Here is a 23,049-nt window from a genome sequence, read left to right as displayed (position 1 = left end):
CTTAGCCTCCACTCTGTCCAGGAGAGCTGTGTGAGTGGAGCCCCTCCACACGTGAGATGAATACTCCATACGAGGGCGGAAAAGGCCCTTATATATGGAAAGCATCTGTGCGAGGGAGAAGAACTAACGGAGACGATATAGAACGCCCAACCTCGAGGAAACTGATTTAGTAAGAGAGATGTGAAGTTTCCAGTTGAGATTTTGAGTTAACGATAGACCGAGGATATTTAGTGCTGAAGAAGGTGACACACACAGAAAAAATCATCGAATATCTCGTTCTTTTATATGTACAAACGCAAATGGTATACGTCCTTATAACAATAGGATATCTATCGCAAGGCAAGACCCCACGAAAGGCTACAACGGGGGTGAAGAATGAGGAAACTATCAAAGAAATTACTGAGGCTAACACAAGTCACTGAACGTTTCTTAAATGTTTTCCATGAACAGAAGGGAAGTCAGTAATAAACGTTCAGCTCCTCTCGGGATGACTCAATATGATACTTTAAGAAGCCCTTACAGCTTCACACTGACGGCATACAGTAAGGACTTGAGAACAGTTGCACTACTTCTCTGCACACTCCGTCCACTACGCCTACTGCTATACACGAACAAGGTAACTAATCGTAGGAGAGGCAAGTAGGGACATTAAAAGGGAAACACAAGGACATATTCTTAAACATTCGATGCCCAACCACACAAGGCTTTCGTGGGAGTTTTGGGCATTTCCACGGGTAGTTTTATGGCCCTTGTAGTAGCTAGACTATTCATTCTTCTTTCGTGGGTTTCGTGGGAGTTTTGGGCATTTCCACGGGTAGTTTTATGGCCCTTGTGGTAGCTCGACTATTCATTCTTCTGTACCACGAACCTAAAACATCATTCATTCATCCTTGCGTGCAGGGGATGATCGAGCCCGTACGCACCGAGTAGAAGCCAGGGCAGCTCATCGGTGGTGTAGTCGGTGTGCTGCCCAGACTTCCAATCAGAAGGCACGGGTTCGATCCCCGGTACTTGGAGGTGTTCATTACGGGATTTTTTCACTGTGTTAATCAAGTTTCCTTAATGTATAAACACTCCTTTACATCCGATTATTTTCCTAGCTGACCTTTGAGTATAGTAGATTTGAGTGAGGGACGAAAGCAGATGAGAATTCCGACCTTGTGTCTGAGCCATCATCAGTAAGGAAAAACACTTCCGAACTAACCGACCTGAAAAAAAACTGCTGGAAGAGATCACCAGCAACACTTAGCTCTAACTTGGGTTTCGGGAGCGTGACGAAGGAGATCAAGTCAACGCAATCGAGACTCACGGAGGAGCAGAGGTAGGGCGGGGCGTTGTCTACATGGCTCCATGGGGCGGCCGAACACATAGAGGACAGGTGAGGAACGGGATGCTGTAAAGATTAGGTGCAGCGGGGTAAACAGGAAGCTACTCCTACTATCTTGTGAGGCCGGAAGCTCTCGATAGACTTCTCGGCTCGTCAGTGCCTCAACAGACTCCGGAATGTAGGCAGGGCAGTGCTGTGTGACCGTCCCGCTGTTCCCTGATTGTTGAGAATCATTGTCCGGGTCTGTCTTCCAGCGATTCAGGTTCAAGGTTAAGGCGCAAGGCATCAACAGACCCAATTCGTAAGGGAGAAACAGGTACGGAAGCGCCAGTCGGATGTCGTGCAGTGCCCAGAATGTCCCTCCTGTTTTCCAAGTGTGCCTTCCATCGCACCGTGAATATCTTGTGGGTTGGCGGCTGTCTTTCTTATCTTTATTTATTCTTTTATTTATTTATTCATTGCATTATAGCCTCCCCCCTCAGTGTGCCTACCTCATTTCTGAGACTCGTACTGTTCGTATAGAAGACCCTTAGCCCGCCCACTGATACTCCTTTAGAATTATTACTCAGCTGCTTGGTTGTATTTTGTGTTTGGTGCCCTCACCCATTACCTCCCCCCCCTCGTATAAACTAAAAACAATCCCTCATTCACTTTATATTCCGATCGCCTTTCACCGTTTTCCACATGAAGTGCGTCGAGAGGGGAGACTAAGCGTTACGGCACGGCCAATACTTAAGACGATGTTTTCCCACCACCAAACTGACGTCTGCCTTGTCACCAGGAACAGGCGCCGACACCTGTCTGGAGATGGCGGGGAACTGCGGCTGGTCGTTGTCGGAAGACGCTGTGCTCCACATTTTCGTCGTCTACTGCTGTTTCTTCTGCATCGTTGGCATCATATGTAAGTCTTGAGCCAAGGGGAAAAATACCACTCAGAGTTACGTATATCTATATTTTGTAAACATGGTTGCCTTTGGTTGTTTTGCGGTGAACGATTAACGAGCTGTGGCGAGGCAGGACGCAGCGCGAGGTTAGGTCTGTGTCGCGGCAGACGGCTTCCCCGCGCTGCGTTACCTGCACGGCTCGCAGCCAGAGCTGTGGGCGAAGGAAAATACAGCTGGCAGCTCAGCCTTTACATATTATAACACGGCACATGTTTTCCCCTTTGCTGCGTCACTTGGAGAGTTTTAAAGCAGTCTTCTCTCATGTTCAGGTAATGTTGTGGCGCTGTGGTGCGTGGCGCGCTGCCACCGCACCATCACTCCCGTCAAGGTGATCCTGGGCGCGATCTTCTCCTGCACGCTGCTCATATGCCTCGTGGAGCTCCCCTTCATGGCGCACGTCTTCCTCGCTGACCTGCGCTGCGACGAGGAGGTTCCAAAGACGGTCGAGGATGGCGTCATCATCACCTGCGTCATCATAAACAACATGGAACTCTTTTACATCTCCATAATGGCGCTCCTCAGGTTCGATGTGTGTGTGTGTGTGTGTGTGTGTGTGTGTGTGTGTGTGTGTGTGTGTGTGTGTGTGTGTGTGTGTGTTTGCTAGGAGGAATCTGGGGGACAGCGTCGTAAGGTGGGCACGGCAACCCGCCACCTACAGCATGCCCATTTTGATTCCTTGATTGATCTGGAGACACTCTCTTGAGGGCGCCACATGTTGTAAGTCAGGTGTGCGGCACGGGTGCTCCGGAGGCTGGGAATACAGCACCTTGGGCACCTCGTACACATGAGCTTCATCAGCTGTTTTCAGTCAGATTTCAACAGTCAGCGTCAGGTTCAGCCCTCGCGGCCCCGGGCTGCAGCAGCCACAAACACTGAGGCGCCTGGTCTGTCTTCCCGCAGAGCTCGGGCGGTGTGGGCGCCGGGTCGGGGCCCCGTGAAGCTGCGCACGGCCGTCGCTCTGGTAGTGGGGGTTGGACTCTACAGCTTATTCATGCTTATGGCACTTGATCTACATTGTGTTGCCACATCAATGTGTTTACTATGCGCGTCGTTGATGGAGTGACGGCCACACTTCATGACACACAATGCCTGTTTCTCCTTAACACAGGTGATACATGTAACGATATGGACGCAGGACTTACACATCCGCTCGGACAATGTCCTGGAGATAGCCTACTGCGTGGTGCACTACTTCCTGCCCGTGCTGCTCACCCTCGTCTGCTACCTGTCGACCATCGTGGCGGTGAGTCTTGGGGAGGCTTCGTGTTGAGACTGGCGGTCATGCCGTCATGAGGCTCGCTTGTTATGTGTTCTCGTGGTGGTTCGGCGACTCTGTGTCGTGACCACGGTTATGGCGTGTACGATATACCTCACATGTATGTGGTTTTAGTGTATGTTGTTGTGGCTGGGAGCTGAGAGAACACACGCCTATGCTGTCATGCTGAACCCGACATGATACATGTTCTTTTAGATACGTCAACACGTTAATCAGGTGCTGTTCGTGTTCCAGGTGAGACGTAACCAGCGTAACCTGCCCAGCGGTCAGCCCACGGCTGCGGTGGACGAAGTGACGCGGGCAATGCTGGCGGTGTTCCTCAGCAACCTGGTCTCCGTCCTCCCATTCTCCATCTATGCCATCCTGCCCTTGGACACCGACATCCTCACCACCGGCATAATGAACATGCTCTATTACACGCATCTGTTCGTCGACCCGCTGGTGTTTGTGTGCTTCATCAGACACCACCGGAGGCGCGTCCTGCACGGCCTCAAATTATGCCTCGGCCGCCCTCCTGGAGAGGAAGACGGGTCAACCCTCGAGTCACAGGTCACTAAGTCGCCCTCTGCCCTATGCGTCCCGACGAGGGGTGAGGTAAAGCCTCAGTAGAATGCTTGCTGACGATTTTTAAGTGGAAGGAAAGGAGGTTGTGGAGGAGAACAGCGCGGAGGAGTGGAGGGGAATAGAGGAGAGAATAGAGGAAGTGAGGGTAACACGCGCGAAAAGAAGAGAGTGAAGGAGAAAAGAAGGAAATCCACAGCAGAACCCACAGTAAAGAAGACACATAAGACTGTGATACAGCGGACGGTTGGACGAAACTTGTTGGCGACATATGCCGTTGATCAGTGCCTCGGCCCTGGCAACAACTCCATGGCAGAAGAAACACAAAAAAAATATAATAAATCGCTCGAAGAATGGTGAGTATGTTTTAGCTGAATAAACATCGGGAAAAAAGCAAATTACTACGTGGGTGAATGGCTGTTTAAATCTTGCATCAGAGGAGAAACAGGTAAAAATATGTGGTGTTTAAATACTACGAAGGAAGATTACAGGTGACGTTAATAGATAGATAGATAGGTAGACAGATAATTAGATGGAGAAAGAGAGGCGGAATTATATATATTCGAGATGTCACAGGTACGCTTATAATAATACTTCTGAGTCAGACTTATGTTCCTGATGACTTTGAAGAGGAAGAATAAAAAGAAGAAAAATATATATCGTTGAGAGTCTACTAAACCTCGACCTTCTAAATTATGATGCCAAGTTAGTTAAGACACACACAAATTAATATATAAATAGAATAAATAAATAAATAAATAAAAATCATAATAATAAATTCTCGGATAGGGGAATTAGGTAAATATAAAGGAAGGAAGATGAGAAATACAATGTTTAATCTGTTCTTGATATAACGAATTTTCCTTCTCGTTTCGTCTCGTCTCTCGTCTCTCGTCTCTCTCTCTCTCTCTCTCTCTCTCTCTCTCTCTCTCTCTCTCTCTCTCTCTCTCTCTCTCTCTCTCTCTCTCTCTCTCTCTCTCTCTCTCTCCTCCTCCTCCTCCTCCTCCTCCTCCTCCTCCTTGCCTTCTTTTTTTCCTCTTCCTATTCCTCCTACTCATACAGGACAGAAGAAAGAAAGAAAGGGAGGAAGAAGCGAAGGGAGAACGGCTCAAGAAAGGAAGAAGGGAACAGGGAGAAAAGATACAAAGAAGAAGGGAGAGAGGCGAAGAGAGAAAATAGGAGGGAGAGGGGCAAGAAAAGAAAGGAAGAGGAGAGGAGAGAATCGCCAGGGAAAGGAAGGAAGGAAGAAAGAGAGAGGCGAAGAGAGAGAACCACAAAGGAAGAAGGCGAGAAAGGGTTGGAAAGAAAGGGAAATCAGGAAGGAGAAAAATTTAAAGAGGGAAACAGAAAGGAGAAAGGAGAAAGGCAAGGAAAGAAAGGTAGAAAGAAGGGAAGGAAAGAGAAAGGGAGGCGAGGAAGGCGGAAGTGAGGTAGGAAGCCAAGGATTAAAAAATAGAAAAAAGAAGAAAAAAAAGGAAAGATTGAAAGGAAGGGAGGAGGGGAAAACATGGAGGGGAGGAGAGAGAAACACTGTAAGAATATTGAAAGAAAGAGAAAGGGAAGAGGACAAAGGAAGGAGAGAGAGAGAGAGAGAGAGAGAAAGTATAATAAAAAATTCCACTTATTCTTTTATTTTTATTTTCAATCCAACTTCTTCATGAATGTCAGCTGCTCATCCCACCTGTTTTTTTTTTTTTTTTTTTTTTTTTTTTTACGTCTGAACCTATAGCGCCGGTAGGCTTGCTTAAGGGGCCTGGATGGTATTCGGCCCCAGCCCGTCATGGCGCAGGCAAGTGTTTATAGTGGCGCCATCTTCTCTTGCACTCCATTCGTTACTTTCCACGAAGAACACACACATATACACATTACACACATTCTTGTTGGTCACATTTACAGCTGCCCTTCATTCCACCAGCCTCTCGTCACAACCCTTTCATACCAATCCCTAATACTGTTTCTTCATTCCAAACGTGTTATTCTCCACGACGAACTCACACAAAACACACACACACACACACACACACACACACACACACACACACACACACACACACACACACACACACACACACACTTCTACATCATTTAGCCTTCTCACTCCACTCATTCTTCACTCTCAGTAGTCTCTCATTACACCAGATCTCCCTCATTGAAACCTGCTTATACCACTCTCTCATACTGCTTCATTCCACTTTCTCGTTTCCAGGAAAAACACTTACATAAATTACACACATTACACAACTCACTCCACTTACTTCATTCCCATTTAAAGACACTCCCAAACCTGTTCATACCACTCATGCATCATTCCATTGTTCAGTTTCTACGACGAATCCACACATTACACATCCCTTTCAAGTCGGAGATTCCACATTCACGATCCCTTCACTCCACTCCCACTGAGGGTCCAAATACCTCATTACACTTAGAGAGGCATGAGAGGAGCCAAACCATCACCTAACATAGCTAAAGCACATTACAATACACCTCCCCCTTAGTCTTACAACGCGAGTACATTGCCCGCCAAGTTCGCCGAGGCTCGAGGGGCGTTAATCAAGCATATACCGTGAGTTCAGCCGCTCGGAATGAATCGTCCAATGCATTCCGCTGAGTGGCTGGTCTTCCTACACGACTGCCTTCATTTCCTCACGTCTAATTAGCTGATATCAGGTGAAGCAAAGCGTGGAATTAATTTTCTCATTGTAATTAGCGGTTCGACATCACGAGTTCGAGTTGAGTGAGTCTCGTAAGGACCGAGGAGATTAGAGCGAGAGGAGGAGGGGGAGGAGGAGGGAGGGGAGAACAATGTGAAGGAGGAGGAAGAGGAGGAAGAAATAGGAAGAAGAAAGATGTAGAGGAGAAAGAGGATAGAGAAGAAAAGAAAAGGAGGTAAAGGAGAAAATGGAGGAGGAGGAGGGGAGAGGAGAACAAGGTGGAGGAGGAGGACGAGGAGGAAGAAATAGGAAGGAGAAGAAGTATGTAGATAAAGTAGAGGAAGAAGAGACGGAGGAGAAATGGGATAGAGAAGAAAAGAAAAGGAGAAGGAGAAAAAGGAGGAGGAAGAAAAGAAGGAGGAGACAGGTGAAGATGGAGGAGAGTGAAGGGAAGGAAGGAAACAAATGGACAGGGATAGGTAGAGGGATACTGGAGAAGCTTAAAGGAAGGGGATTAAAGACAGGGACTGAAGACATTTGAGACGAAGAAAGGAAGAAAGAGTGAAAACAGAGAATGAATGAAGAAAAACGGAGATAAGGCAATGAGGGAAGCGTTAAACAGACTCTTCTTATGTGGAAGGTAAAGTGGCGTAGTGGAGAGACGAGGACTTAAGAGATTAGTAATGATGATGACGAGGAGGAGGAGGAGGAGGAGGAGGAAGAGAGAGGTGAAGTTGCAGGCGGGAGGAAGGGAGAGGAGGACGAAGACGCGTAATGGAAGAGGATAATAGAAAGGGCTTTATGAAGGAGCCTCGGGGGATGGAGAGTAAGCTGAAGGACTGGAAAGGGAAATGTCAGATCAGGCTTAGAGAAAATGGGTGAAAATGTCAAAAAAAAGGAGAACCGTAAATTGACGAGGAATAAATGCTAGAATTAAAATGAAAACAGTGCGTTGATGAGGTAAAAAAAATATATACTAAAAGAAGAAGAAGAAAACGGCGAGCTGACGAAGAGATGCTTGGAGAAACTGAAGGAAACAAGAGAATAACAGTAACTTGACGAGGAATAAATGCTAGAATTACAATGAAAACAGTGCGCTAATGAGATAAAATAAATAAATAGAAGAAGAAAACGTTGAGCTGACGAAGAGATGCTAAAATTATAAAGAGAAAGAAAACGCAGATAAGGAATTACAAGTGCCGACATAATACAGAAAATGATAAGGTGAAGAATAAATGGTAAACTAAATTAAAAAAAAGGGGGTGAGCAGACGAAGTAAAAATTAGTGGAGGAAAAGAAAGGGTTGGTTACAGTGAGATCCAAAAATGTAATAAAGACAGAAAAGGTGAAAAGAAAGATATAGATAAAAGACTGATGATATGTGGACGTTAATAGATAGATAGATAGGTAGACAGATAATTAGATAGAGAAAGAGAGGCGGAATTCAGACACACAGACAGACGCAGACAGATAGACAGACAGACAGACAGATGAACGTAGGTAAAGAAATTAAAAAAAAATTAGTCAAAGGAAAATATTTTGCCTCGCTCTTCATTTTTTTTTCGCTCGCCAATTAACAACTTAATGAATTTTCTGTTGTTTCCGCGAGACGGCTTCCTAACACGACCACGCTGTTGTGTTTAATTCATAACGCTGAGAGATTCCCCAACTTTTAGCTCAGACAACGAGTGTATTTAACCCGGTACCAGCGACGGGCCAAATTTGTGGCTTTACCGTGTACCAGCGATGGGCCAAATTTCTGCCATGATATAAACCTCCCAAAATTGATGCATAAACTGATCACACATGCGTTGATATATATTATGAAATGGTTTGCGTGAGTGATTATGTTTGTCTCATTATTTTACTTAGAGGGGCCTTTAGCCTAACCTACCCTAACCTAACCTAACCTAAGAAACATGATCCCTGCAGCTACCGGGTTAACGTCGGTTATTTCAATCTCTTGCATCATTCCCATTTACTAAAACATGGATGCCTTTAAAAACAAACAAAACAAAACATGATCAAAACAAACAAAAACAAGTAACGAACAAAAAACAAATAAAGCAAACCAAAAACAAGCAAACAACACATAGAAAATCAAACGAAAAAAAATGAAAACAACAACAACAAAACAAAAATAAAGAAAATATAAAAACAAACTTAAAAAGGAAAACAAATAGAAAAAAAAAGCATTCAAATAAAAAGGTATCTACTTGAATTCCTTGCATGATTCGTATCTACTAAGAAAAACAAAACACATAACAAGCGCCACACTGGTCCTTGGCGGTGCATAAGTCACTAGTCGGGGCAAATTTTTCCTGCCTCACACAACTCTCATTCGTCCTCCTCCCCGGAAAAATAACACCCCATTAATTTACATGTTAATGGGTTTCTTGAATTCCATGCTAATACTTTCTACTGATAAATTACTTTCTTTTATTACGAAACAATTTTTTTCTCCTCTCCAATTACTTATCTTTTTATTATTTTACGTGACTCGATTTACTTTTTTGTTACAGTTCTATTTTGTGTTACCTTCGTGCCTTCCAGCTATACGAAATTTTAATATACACATGAATGCTTCCAAATCATGTAATTATTTATATTAACTTTGCCTTCTCTTTCCAATCCAAATCCAAATTGTAATACATATTATTTTCATGTCCCCAACGAATATTTTTTTTATTTGTTAGTTTCAGCAAAATCTCCAATGTGTTTTTTTTTTTTACAGTAAAGAAAACAACTCAAGGGCAAAAAGAGAAAGAGGAAATAATGAAAAAAAGAAGCCCGCCTGTGTGTGTGTGTGTGTGTGTGTGTGTGTGTGTGCGTGTGTGTGTGTGTGTGTGTGCCGAGTCCTCCTCCCTCAAAAGCCCATTCCAGAGCCATCTTGTGAGCAAACAGCGTCACGAAACACAGTAAGACACGAAATCTCGGCCGCAAATATTCTCTCTCTCTCTCTCTCTCTCTCTCTCTCTCTCTCTCTCTCTCTCTCTCTCTCTCTCTCTTTCATTCCTTTTTTTTTTTTTTACTTATTCGTCTTTTTCTCCGTATAAAAAAATGATCAAAATGAAGTACTTATTTTCTCTCACTGTTGCTATTTTTTTGTGTCTTTCTTTCGTTTTTTTTCTTCTCCAATTTCAATATATGTCTCGCTTGTCGCTTCTTTAACTTCATTTTCCGTTATTTCTTTGTCTTTCTCTCTTTCACCCTTCACTTTCACCTTCGTCATATACTCGTGCATTATCACATGACTTAATCCTTCGTGTTTTACTAGTTTTTTTTTCTCCTTTTTTTCTATTCTTTCGCAGCAGCCTCTCGTTGTCTCACTTTCATTTTTAAATCTATCCCCTTACTCTCCTATGGCAGGTATTATAAGACGCGCGCTTCTTACATCAGCTATTTCTAAAGGTCAAAGAGGGGGTAAGTCTTATTCTAATGAGTGTTTCTTCAGGTTCACGGTACAGAGGAAGGGTCACACTACCACCAGGGTCATAAAACTATCCCTGGAAATGCTCACAACTCCTACGAAAGCCTTGTCAAATGTGTGTTCTTGGACGTGGAAATGTCTAATAAAACTACCCTATATGTCTTCCTTTTTCTTCTTTTATTTTCTTCTTGTATCATATTATCCTACTTTCATTTATTTCGACTATTTCACCTTCTTATCTTCATTTTCTTTCTTCTTTTCCTTGGTCTCATTTTCTCTTCGTCTTCTTTACTTCTCTTTCGTCACTTCTTCATCCTTCTCCTCCTCGTCACCACTTTCCCCCTCTTCGTTTCCTCTCCTTGCACAGTTCACCAGCATCTCATTATCCCGAGGTCCTTTTTCTATACACCGACACTTTTCTTGCATTCCCGAGCGAGTGTCTCCTTCCATCCATGCTTGTTAGGGTTCAAGGACATAACACTTCGCATTCAGACCATCAATTTAGACGTTACTGTTGGGCCCGAATCAGAACGTGCGATAGGGAAGCAAATATCAGCGTCGAGGAGGAAGCACAAAATCAAAAAGAATCCTTGCTTCGGCCAACCAGAGGAGGCGTTTTTTTTCTTTGTATTTGCATTCAATTTTCGGCTGTGCTTATTTTTGTTTAGGTTGTTGTGGGAGAAGAGGAAGGAGGAGGAGGAGGAGGAGGAGAAAGGGAAGGAAGAGGAGGAGAGGGGGAAGGAGGAGGAGAAATAGAGATGGGAGGGACGGTAAAGAGAGGAAGGAACCAAAGAATGAAGAGAGGGTGAGGGAGAGAGAGTGGGAGAGAGGAGGAGAGAAAAAAGAGAGGAGGGTAAGTCAACACTCCCAATATTCTCTCTCTCTCTCTCTCTCTCTCTCTGTACTATAAAATGTCCTTTCGGTTTCTTTTCTATATTCAATTTTAAAGAGAGAGAGAGAGAGAGAGAGAGAGAGAGAGAGAGAGAGAGAGAGAGAGAGAGAGAGAGAGAGAGAGAGAGAGAGAGAGAGAGAGAGAGAGAGAGAGAGAGAGAGAGAGAGAGAGAGAGAGAGAGAGAGAGAGAGAGAGAGAGAGAGAGAGAGAGAGAGAGAGAGAGAGAGAGAGAGAGAGAGAGAGAGAGAGAGAGAGAGAGAGAGAGAGAGAGAGAGAGAAGACACACACACACACACACACACACACACACACACACACACACACACACACACACACACACACACACACACACACATTCCAGGTCACGTGTCAAAGGTCATCTTGTTAACCCCACGAATCCTCTGAGACACTGAGAGGAGGAGGAGGAGGAGGAGGAGGAGGAGGAGGAGGAGGAGGAGGAGGCATGGATGGTGTTGCGTTCCTTCTCTCTACTTCTGTGTTTGCCTTCTTTCTTTCTTGTTTTCTAATTCTCTTTCCTTTTTTTTCTTTTTCCTTCAGTTTCGTCTTTCTCTTCCCTTTTCTTCCTCCTCCTCCTCCTTCTTCTCCTTCTCCTCCTCCTACTCCTCTTCTTCTTCATATTTCTGCTCATCCTCTTCTTTATATTCCTCCTCCTCCTCCTCCTCTTCTTCGTGTTCCTTCTTTCTGGTTCTTTTTTTTCACCCACACACCCACACACACATGGAGCCGAGGTTGTAAGAGGGGACGAGTTTTACCCACCTCGAGGCGTGTTGACAGGAGGACCGAAGTCTCTCACATCTGCGGACGGCATTTCAATATCTCCTTCCCAGGCATTGCGCGGGACGTGTCTCTTGTGAGGCCGAGAGAATGGAAGCTGTCCCACGAGGATGTGTTTGTGTGGGTCTGGATGAGCATGGGAAGGAGGAGCTGGAAGATGACTTGGAGGAGGCAGAGAGGGAGGAAGAGGAGGAGGAGGTGATGTTGAGGGCGGAAATGAAGGAGGTCGAAAATGAGTTAGACGACAGGAAAGGAGGAAGAGAGATGGAGAAAGAGGAGAGAAAACTACATGAAGGAGGAGGAGGAAGAGAGAAAAAGAAGAATTAGACGACAGGAAAGGAGAGAGATGGAGAAAGATGGAAAAAAATATGGAAGAGATGAAAGAAGACGTGGAGGAGGAGAAGGAAGAAGAAAGGAAGAAAACAAAGAGGAGTTAGGAGAGGGGAAAGAGACAGAGGAAAATGAAAGAAGGAATAGAAGAGGGGAAAGATGAAGTGGAGGAGGAGAAGGAAGAGGAGGCGAGGGCGGGAATGAAGGAGATGAAAGATGAATTATATGAAGAGAAAGGGTGAAGTGGACAAAGAGGAAAGGGGAATAAAAGAGGTGGGAAGGAGAGGGAAGAGAAGAAAGATCAGAAGTAATGCAGATGAGAAAGAAAAAAAAGGAGAGAAAGAGGGTAAGGAAGAGAGGGGGAAAGGAAGAACAGGAAAAGGTGAAGGAAGGAGGAGGAAGAGGGAAAAGCAAAGAGAATGGAAAAACAGCGAAGGGGAAGGTGAAAGAAGGGGAGAGAAGGATGAAGAAAAGAAATACAGGAGAAGAGAGAGTCGAGAAAGGAGATACGACGCTTGTTACGAAAATAAAATAAAAATAAGTGTGCAAGAAAAATATATATTCTTATGATGCCATCCTCAAGAGACAACATAAACATATTAATTCGTGTTGTATAATTATCACCAAAGTTCAGGCGGTTAATTATAATCTCTTACTGTCTTTACCTCTCTCTCTCTGTCTCTCCTATTCCTCTCAATCTCCATCTCTACCTGGCCCTCTGCTTCCCTCCCTCTGTTTATCTCTATATATTCCCCCCGGCGCCTTGAGGGAAAGCATGTCAAGAATTTTCGAAAACTTCCTTATGAAATTTTCTCCAAAAACTTTGTCTCGAGAGAACCGTTTTGCGCACCCCGTCCTACCCCGCCCCGCCCCGCCCCGCCGCGCCCCGTCACTGCGCACCACCACGGGGAGGAAGGGAAGGAGGAGGGGGTGAAGCTGGAGGGAGCTGCGGAAGAGAAAAGGCTTAAGAAAAAGGGAGTCTTTTTACTCAGTCCTCTAAGTAATTGGATATTCTGCCGAGCGGTCTTTGAGGTACTCTTTTTTTTGTGGTATTTTTAATCAATAGGACCTTTTTTCTGTATAATTTCGGGGCATAATCAACCGAGTCATCCATCTGGTACCTCTTCCTCTCCCCTATATCTGTTCTTCCCTTTAAAAATATATCGATCATTTTCTGGGGAGACGCTTTCCACTCTTTTTCCGATTGTTAACGCCTTGACCGCGGATTTCCCACAAGAAGACATCACCAAGCTACAAGAGTGGAACAAAAAGTGGCTGCTACAATTCAATGAAGAAAAATGTAAAGTCCTGCACCATGGGAGAGGATATCCAGCACACCAGTACCACATGGGAAACACTCCACTATCCACCACAGAAGCAGAGAAAACCTGAGAGTATAAGTAACCAGGGTACCAGTGACAGCCGAATCCGTATCAATCGCAGCGGACGGGTTAATATACAAAAGAGAGAAAGAGGGTAAAGGAGAGAGGAGGAAAAAGAACAACAAGAAAAGGTGAAGGAAGGAGGATGAAGAGAAAGAATCAAAGAGAATAGAAAAACAGCGAAGGAGAAGGATACTGAACTGTGTCATTTTATCTGATTTATCGGATATGTAGCCATGGCGCCGAAACTGCAGTGGTCCTATGGTGGTTTAATTACGTGAGGATTCGGTTCTCCGCGGATTATGACTTTCGTGACCTACCGACAATCAGGAAACCTCTCCTCCCGAAATCGACCTCTCTTTCGGCCACCTCTTTGGATTCTTTTTTTTTTAGGAGCAGCGAGTAGCGGGCTTTTTGTTATTATTGTTTCCTTTTTTTGTGCCCTTGAGCTGCCTCCTTTGTTGTAAAAAAAAAAAAAAAAAAAAAAAACTCAGCAGCCACACGCTTTCTCCTCCACATGAAAGGATGAAAGGGTTGATGCTATATTCTCCAGCGACATGGCAGCAGCAACAGCGGATGGAGTGGGGACGCGTCATCACCGTGAACAGTACTGCCACACACATCAGCTCTTCTAAGTATTACATCTTTCTACGATACGACGCGTTTCTAAGGAGGGCAGCAATAATTGGGGGACTTTCTTTTTTCAATATTTCTCTCATTTTCCTTCCCTTACTTTTCCTTTCCATTCCTTTTCTTTCCCTTCCCTTCCTCTCCCTTCTCTCCCTTTCCCTTAATTATGAATCCAGGTGTGACCATTACCTGACCTACGCATGTGATATGAGCCTCCAGTATCTATCATTAATCTAAAACCACATATGTCCTTGCTTTTTGGCCCTCTCACAACCCCATTTTTTAACAATCTTTTTCTTAAATCGAGTCTTGTGTGTTAATCGGCTGTCACCCTCCTGAGTCACCGCCTACTCTTCCCACTCTGTTCCTGCCTTTAAAGCCTTGAGAAGCCTTTAAAGCCCAAATCCTATGCTAAAACTTCTATTCCTGCTATAAAACAACTCATTATCCTCACCTGAATGTATCTTGAGAAGCCTTTAAAGCCCAAATCCTATGCTAAAACTTCTACTCCTGCAACAAAACAAGTCATTATCTGATCCTGAGTGTATCTTGAGAAGCCTTTAAAACCCAAATCCTATGCTAAAACTTCTATTCCTGCATTAAAACAACTCATTATCCTCACCTGAATGTATCTTGAAAAGCCTTTAAAGCATAAATCCTATTCTAAAACTTCTACTCCTTCCACAAAACAACTCATTATCCTCACCTGAATGTATCTTGAAAAGCCTTTAAAGCATAAATCCTATTCTAAAACTTCTACTCCTTCCACAAAACAACTCATTATCCGAACCTGATTGTATCTTCGCTTCACCTAGGCGCTACAGCTGATCCTTCTACCTGAGTTCCGATCGTCTATAATCCCCGAGACTTCTGACCCAAGCTTTATTTTTCCAGTTAATCTCATTGGCGTGTCTTCTTAATCCCTCGAAATCCGCTTAGCTAAGGTCGGATGTTCTCAGTTAACTGATTTAACAACTTTATTAATTTGTGTGCTTAGTTTGACCTGTTCTGGAGTTGGTGTTTCTCTCCTTGTTTCCTTCCCTCCAGGTCTTACTAATACTTGAAGGGAGGGAAGAGGGAAGGAGTGGGAGGGAAAGGCGGAAAGTCCTCGAGAAGTCTTAGAACATATTTTCTCACATAATACTTTTCTTCCCTTCCCGCGGGTTTCTCTTTCTTCTTTATTTGAGGGAGATATTGAAGAGGTTAAGTTTCATGGCCTCAAGATAACGGACACATTTTCTCATTCGGCGAGTTTCCTGAAGGCTTACTCTAAGAAATTACTCCGAGGAAATATAAAGTAAGAACTCTCGGAAGACCTCCCCGCCCCGCCCCCCCCGCCCCCGACGTAATCCCTATCAATACCCGACTCAGGATTCCTTTACGATCCTATTTCATTGCGTGGAGAGCGACCTCGTCCTATAAGTTGGGAAGCCTCTCTGAATTATGTTTTTTTTTTTTTTTTTTTTTTACGTCTGAGCCTATAGCGCCGGTAGGCTTGCTTGAGGGGCCTAGATAGTATTCGGCCCCAGCCCGTCATGGCGCAGGCAAGTGTTTATAGTGGCGCCATCTTCTCTTGTCTTGTCTTTGGTTTGTTTTAGTCTCCACTTAAATGATTTCAACCACTTTGGCTTTCGTGCTTCCAACTGATTTTATTGAATTGCTGTTGCTGGGTAATCATCTACGTTTTTTTTATATTTATTCTTATTCCACAGTTTTTCAGACTTTAAATAGTTTTCTCCTTCCTCTTTTTTTTCCTCTTATTTTCCTCTTATTTTTTTCTTACTTTCCTCTTATTTTCCTCTTATTTTCCTGTTATTTTTTTCCCCTTCCTCTTATTTTTTCAGACTTAAGATAGTTTTTTCCTTCCTCTTATTATTCATTTATTGCATTTTACCTTCACTTTTCTTTATTGCATTTTACCTTCATTTTTTCTTTATTGCGTTTTCTTCATCATCGTCTGCCATTATTCGTTCACTGCCAGACAAAAGCATTTCCCGAAGCATTCCTAACGTATGACATCCTCCTCCGACAATGGTACTTATTAACCCGGTAGCTGCGGGGAAAAAAATCATCACTCACGCAAACCATTTCATTATATATAGCAACGCATTTGTGATCAGTTTATGCATCATCTATTTTGGGGGGTTTATATCATGGCACAAATTTGGCCTGTCGCTGCTACACGGTAAAGCCACAAATTTGGCCCCTCGCTGCTACCGGGTTAAATGTCTTCTGCTTTTTAGTCCTTTAACGTATGACATCCTCCTCCGGCAAAGGTACTTATTAAATGTTTTCACCTGCTTTTTATTCCTTTAGTAAAGTCCGAATAAGGGAAAGAATATTTAGGTTAAAGACGATGTGGATTATAAGCAAAACACTCATTTCTAGTTGACCTCTCTTTCGGCCACCGCTTTGGATTCTTTTTGTGAGAAGCGAGTAGCGGGCTTTTTTTTTTTTTTTATATATACTTTTTTCGTGCCCTTGAGCTGTCTCCTTTGTTGTAAAAAAAAAAAAATAATTCTAGCCCATCCCGAACATGGAATTTCCCGCGTAAAAGCCAATCAACTCGTCTGTCTCTCGCTGCTGTACATACAAATTCACTCGTACCAGAGGTCCCGCGTGTCACAGGGAGGCATCGCGCTGCTCGAGTGAAAAAAGAAAATCTCAACGCATCGTTTTCCTCCCAAACTATTCCGTAGGCAACATTTTTTTTTTTACATTTCCATCAAATTGAACTTTACTCACTCGCGTTGGCTTCTCTTTACCCGCGCTCCCTTTCATGTGTCACTTCCGAGACCTTGACATTTACTTCACCGATTTCCCGCGTATTGAGTGACGTTGTTGAGGGAAAACTCCCGTCACTTGGGTTCATCTGGGGCGGCTGAGCGCGGGCAAATTAATACATTTCATCTCCTCGCTGGAAAGAGAAAGATTATTCTTCCCCCTAAGCCCGGTGCTATGTGGAGGGAAGAGGTGAATGCACTCGTAATTAAATCAGTTCTTAATAGCACGTCAAGGCGCATATATGTGGCCTCTATGAAGGGACACGCTGCTGCACGGAGCCCGGTACTTAAGGGTGAGAGATGACCAACATTCTCTACACTGAATATATTGTTTTGGCTTAAGTTGCGACGAATACTAAGGTCGATATTATAAGACAATTTCGCTCCTAACATCAGCTATTTCTAAAGGTCAAAGAGGGGGTCAGTCGGGTTCTAATGAGTGTTTCTTCAGGTTCATGGTACAGAGGAAGGGTCAAACTACCACCAGGGTCATGAAACTACTCCTGGAAATGCCCACAACTCCTACGAAAGCCTTGTCAATTAGGTGTTCTTGGGCAACGAAATGTCTAGTAATATTACCCTTAGTAAGTGTCTTTAAGGATCAAGCTATAGAATTCTACTGGCTTTGTTATGGATCAACACACAGCACACAGGAACGCACTACAGAGGGGGACACGAGCACACACTGGAACTTTTCAACCACGTCAATTTTGTACGTTCAGACTGACCCGCTGCCTCGCCTCCAGCCTTGCTCCGTGGAGGGCTTTGATCTCACTTCCACGCGTCGGGTATTTCAGTACAAGGTTTGCACAATGGTATCAAAGTCTCTCTCTACTCCAAACAATTTCCACTGACAGACTCCTAACACTATATACTCCTTTTTGTATTTGTGTTGTTTTACGAATCAGCTCATAATAAAATTTAGCCTCCAACCAGACAAATATCAAAAATGATTTTCCGCGCGAGGTACCAAGCGCGCACACACACAGCATTGTAGAGCAAGCATGATCTGTTCTCTCCTCATCCCATAAAGCCTCATCAGGTCTCTCATCTCAGTTTTCCTTCCTTTGACGGTCACTTTCAAAGGAGGCGAACAAGAGCGACGGTCAGGTGGAAATTGCTTTTGGAAGTTTTGCTCTGGGTCCATCGCAGGGCAAGACCCGACAATATATAATAATCATGTGTACCGCGACAGTCTAGAGGGGCAAGGACCGACACTTAAGGCGATTATTTTCTCTATTTATTCTTATTTGGGAGCCACACCGCCACATCAAGGCCTTCTCTATCATAAAAAAGATCACACACACACACACACACACACACACACAGATTGGATCATACCACCACGACGCTGCCAGCACTAATTTGAGGGTCCTCCTGTCCGTCTCGCCTCCTCCTTCCTTCCCTCCTTCCATGCTTCCTTCATTTACCCCTTTCATCATCTTTCTCCTTTTTTATATTCTCTCTCACACCTCAACTTTCCTATATTTTTCCATTTTCCTTCTGCATTCCTTAGATTTCCCTCCCTTCCACCTTCTTCTTCTCTTTCCTCTCCTATTGCAAATCCAACTCTAGTGTCCAATAGCTTTCTCTCACTCCTTTTACACACAACAAAGAAGAAAGAATAAGAGGAAGGAAAGCAATGTGTTTCTTCTTAAATTCGGGAATGAAGGAGGAAGAGCAGAAGGGAGAGAAGGGAGAAACGAGAAAAGGAAGGAATAAAATAGAGAAGGAAACAGAGGAGAAAGGAGAAATAGGAAGAATGGATGCAAAATCTGAGAGGAAAACAGGAAAAAAGGAGAGACGAAAAAATGGAAATGTAGGACAGATATGATGAAAGGAAAAAAGAATGAAAAGGAGGAATGAACGGGAAAGAAGGAAGAAGAGAAGAGAAGGAAAAACGGGAAAAATGATAAATAAAAATGACAGAAGAAGAAAAGAAGGGAAAAACGAAGAGAAGAAAAGAAAAATTATTAGGTAAGCTATGGATGAAAGAAAGCTCAGGAAAAGGAAAAGTATGGAGCAAAAAAAAAAACGGAAAAGAATAGAAAAAAAGCAAGATATAGAAGAAAACAAAAAAGAAACAGAAAGAAAAAGAAGAAAGAGAAAAAAATTAGCAGGAAAAGAAATATGAAAGTAGAACGAAGAAAAAAAACTGATGAAGAAAAATGACACAGAAAAATAAGGAAGGAAAAAAAAGAAGAAAAGAAAAAACTTGAGAAAGGAATGGAGGAAAAACACTGAAGAAAGAACAGAAAAGGAAGACAAGATGAAGAAAAGGAACTAGAAAAAAGGGATAAATAATAGAAGGGCCAAAAGGAACACTATCAAGGGGAGGAAGGGAAAGGAAGGGACGGAAGGAGGAAGGAAAGATGATTGAGAAAAGGAAGGAAAGGTAATTATTAAGGAAGCCATGGATGAAATGACAGAAAAAGGAAAAGAATAGAGGAGGAAAAACAGGAAAGGAAGGAAGGAAAAAAAGAAGGAAAAGGGAACGGAAAGTAACAAAAGAAGAAAAGGAGACCAAATGAAGAAAAAATAGGTGAATAGAGGAAAGGAAGGAGAAAAAAATGATAAAAAATGAGTTATAAGAAAATGGGAAGGGGGGGAGAGGGGAAGATAATTAAAAAAAGCTAAGAATGAAAGGAAGACGAAAAAAAAGGAAAGAAAAAAAGGAAAAAGAGCAGGGAGCAATATTTGGGTGAGGAAAGTAAAGTAAAGGAGGAAAGGAGGAGGAAAGATTAACTGTATAAGGATTTTTGGGGATTTATGTGACTATAAAGTTTTACAGTCGGAAAAGTGCGGATAAAATGGAAAGATCGACACATTCCTGCTTCCCTTTCCTCTCTCCTCTCTCCTCTCTCTCTCTCTCTCTCTCTCTCTCTCTCTCTCTCTCTCTCTCTCTCTCTCTCCCTCCTCCTAGCATCCTTCCTCCCTCTCCTTTTTTCCTTTCCTCCCTCCTTCTCTCTCTCTCCCTCTCTCCTTCTTCCCTTCTTACTCGCCTTTCTAGTATTCTTTTCTCCTCTCCTTTCCTTTCCTTCCTTCCCTTCTCCCATTCACTCCCTCCCTCCCTTTCATCACTTCGGCCTTCTCTTACTCCCTCTCCCTCTCCTTCTCTCTCTCTCTCTCTCTCTCTCGTTATGTTTAAGACTAACAATTTCAGAGTTTCCTTGAGTTATAAGTAAGAGAAAACCTTCCATATAACAAAGTTCTCTGTATGTTTGTTTCTCTATCGCGTTCGGGTCTCGATTCCCTGCGGCCTCGTACCTGTGAGCACAACGAGGCGAGACCTACAGAGTAACGGTTAGGCAAAGGAGGGAGAGGAAAAGGTAAATGTTTGCTCAACAGTTTGCCTTTCCGAAGTTTTCTAATAATCTGAAAACGCTTACATTTTTCTTTACTGCATTAAAAGCTCGGTTCTTTCGGTTAGAGAGAGTATGGATATTAGCAAGGTGGTGACCGAGGGCTGAGTGAGCGGATGTCGTGATTCCCAAGGACTGGGTTTAAGGGGCGTTTTCACAGCACTGTTTGTTTTGATCATTTCCACGTAAAACTGGCCGATGGGGTAATGGCGGCTGCGGGGTTAGCATAGCCCCGCACCTTGGCACACACACTCAACACCTCTCGGTTCCTCTGCAGCCGCCACTACCCCTTAGGCCAGTTTCACGTGGGAAACTATAGCGTCGATCGCCGCCATTGGTAACGATCAAAACAAACAAAATGACTGTGAAATCTGCCCAAAGTCGCACCACAAAAAAGTGACATTTATCAATCACCAAATGACGGAAGATTGCCCACATGCCGTCAAAATCCTCTTTCAACCCTAACTTCAGCCATTTTGGACAAGAGGAGCACCGGAGTCAGGCAAGAGTCATACATCATTGCATAAATAGACTTGCCCAAGCCACTAATAGGCTGGGGCCATTCATCAGGCTCCTTAGGACAGCCTACCGGTGTTAAAGACAGCACGTAAAATATAGCAATAAAAATACTGACAGATGTGGTAATAGCAGTAGCAGGAATGGTAACAGTAGTAGGTAGCAGGAAGTAAATTGAAGAAAACTGCCGCGGGGCTCAGTGTTTTTTTCTGTGTGTGTTTTTTTGTGTGTTGGAGGCGGCTTAGGGAGGAGGGGAGAGAAGGCGGTGCAGCGCGGGCTCTCTGCTGCTCCCTTTGATGTGCTCGGCGTGAATGGAGGGCTGGAAGGCGGGAACACGTGGCCAGGTAAATAGAGCTTAGGGTTATTTGTACCGAGAGCGGCGGGAAGACGTCGAGGGATGTGAAGGAGGTGCTGGAGGCGGGACTGAAAGGGAGCAAGGTGAGAGATGATGATGGTGGTAATGAAACGGTGTGGAGGTGTAATTAGTCAGCCAGGCAGGAGGGAAGTATGTAATATATATATCGTCATGTGTATTTGAATGTATTACTGTATGTGGGTTTTTTTTACAACAAAGGAGGCAACTCAAGGGCACAAAAAAAGTAAACAATAATTTGAAAAAGCCCGCTACTCGCTGCTCACAAAAAGAATCCAAAGAGGTGGCCGAAAGAGAGGTCAATTTTGTGAGGAGATTCATTGTTGCGACGCCACAACAGGATGTTCAACAACACGTGGTGCTTTTGGCCGTGGGAACTGTGATGAGCTGACGCTAGATCAGCAAGGATCAGCAAATGGTGACTTTCATCAGCACTCATCAACCGGAAGCCACACCCTTCCGGACGAATCAACATGCAATAAAAAGGGCGAGGAACGCAGAGAGGGGGAGAGAAGACAGTGCGCAGCGGGTGGCGGACGGTGATATCCTCCGTCCGCGCTGTGGTGTGGCTGGCCTTCGTTTCGTGCGACTCGCTCACGTAAACATTGAAAACTACTGTGTAAAACTGTTAATATAGTTAAAACTCATCACACTTCTAATATACCAGAGAGAGAGAGTGAATTAAGTGAACTAAAGTGAACTTATAACGGCTACCGCTCGGCCACACAGCACTTAACTAAAGGCTATTGGGTTATCTCACCTACTACAATCAACTTGTGAAGCGGGCCACGGGAACACCGGCCCTGTGACGAGTGAGATAACAGTTCGCGCCTTAAAGCTAACACTCTACACGCTCCACCTTAAAAGTAACACTAAAAGATACTAACAAGCGCAAGACGAAGGCGAGAGCAACACAGGACAGAGAACCAATATTAGACAAAGGTAAGAAAGTGGGAGAAAGGCAGTTACGCATGGCTGACGGGGTATTCAGGCGTGAGAGGGAGCTGGCGGGCAAAACACACTACCGCTGAGGGAAGCAAAGAATATATGGTGGAAATGACGAAGGAAGAAGAGAGAGAGAGGAGATCGAGAGAGGAGAGAGAGAGAGGAGAGAGAATGAGAGAGAGAGAGAGAGAGAGAGAGAGAGAGAGAGAGAGAGAGAGAGAGAGAGAGAGAGAGAGAGAGAGAGAGAGAGAGAGAGAGAGAGAGAGAGAGAGAGAGAGAGAGAGAGAGAGAGAGAGAGAGAGAGAGAGAGAGAGAGAAAGAAGGCAAGAGACTCGGCCAGACACACCTCGCTGGGCAGCCTGCGCCAACACGTCATCCTGTCTTTGAAGGAGTCCTGTTGCGTTTTATTATTCAACATTGCAGGTTTGTAAGGCCGGACCGCCCTGGAGAGGCCCGCGCGTGCCTGAGTGGCCGCGGCGGAGCTGTGCAAGGCGGCGGAAGGTGCAGGCGCGGGCCGCTTCCTAGTAACCCACCTGACGGCCGGGGATTTACCGCCGCCCGGCCTGGGATGGGAATGACGTGGCTGTGAAAGCGGGGGTTGATGTTGTTGTTTTATTATTTTTGCTGTTGCTGTTGGTAGTGGTGATGTTGGTGTGGTGGTTGTGGTAGGAGTAGTGGTAGTGGTTGAAGTTTCATCTACTTCTGCTGTTGTAATCTTCCTGTTAATTATACACCATGTTTTTATTATATGTAACATTTTTTCCAGCATGAGAAAATATTGAGTCCCGACGCTTCTGGCCCCGCAAATTCCTTGGCCTCCTTATTCACTTCCCACTTCCTCCTCCCTCA

The 23,049-nt window shown here is 44.3% G+C and overlaps 2 protein-coding genes across 4 annotated transcripts in view; one reads left to right on the top strand and one right to left on the bottom strand.

Annotated features, from left to right (window-relative positions):
- LOC126987604 (head-specific guanylate cyclase-like) overlaps positions 1 to 23,049 on the bottom strand; it is a 376,569-nt gene that overhangs the window by 132,218 nt on the left and 221,302 nt on the right. The window lies entirely within an intron of this gene.
- LOC126987607 (uncharacterized) lies at positions 1,474 to 8,207 on the top strand. 3 transcript variants are annotated; one of them, XR_007741049.1, is made up of 7 exons: positions 1,475 to 1,643; positions 2,109 to 2,228; positions 2,541 to 2,793; positions 3,172 to 3,271; positions 3,380 to 3,514; positions 3,782 to 4,624; positions 8,170 to 8,207. XR_007741049.1 is itself a non-coding variant. In XM_050844729.1 (6 exons), exons 2-6 carry the CDS (start codon positions 2,135 to 2,137, stop codon positions 4,154 to 4,156), a joined length of 957 nt encoding a protein of 318 aa, XP_050700686.1. In that variant the 5' UTR covers positions 1,474 to 1,643; positions 2,115 to 2,134; the 3' UTR covers positions 4,157 to 4,763. The 3 variants fall into 3 exon arrangements, 2 of the variants coding, with proteins under 2 accessions (XP_050700686.1, XP_050700685.1); XM_050844729.1 differs by lacking the exon at positions 8,170 to 8,207 and having other exon boundaries at positions 1,474 to 1,643; positions 2,115 to 2,228; positions 3,782 to 4,763; XM_050844728.1 differs by lacking the exon at positions 8,170 to 8,207 and having other exon boundaries at positions 3,782 to 4,763.

The sequence above is a fragment of the Eriocheir sinensis genome, chromosome 65 (assembly GCF_024679095.1).
Source record: "Eriocheir sinensis breed Jianghai 21 chromosome 65, ASM2467909v1, whole genome shotgun sequence".
NCBI classification, from domain to species: Eukaryota; Metazoa; Arthropoda; class Malacostraca; order Decapoda; family Varunidae; genus Eriocheir; species Eriocheir sinensis.
The sequence above is the reverse complement of the archived record's forward strand: the minus strand, read 5'-3'. Positions and strand labels throughout refer to the sequence as shown.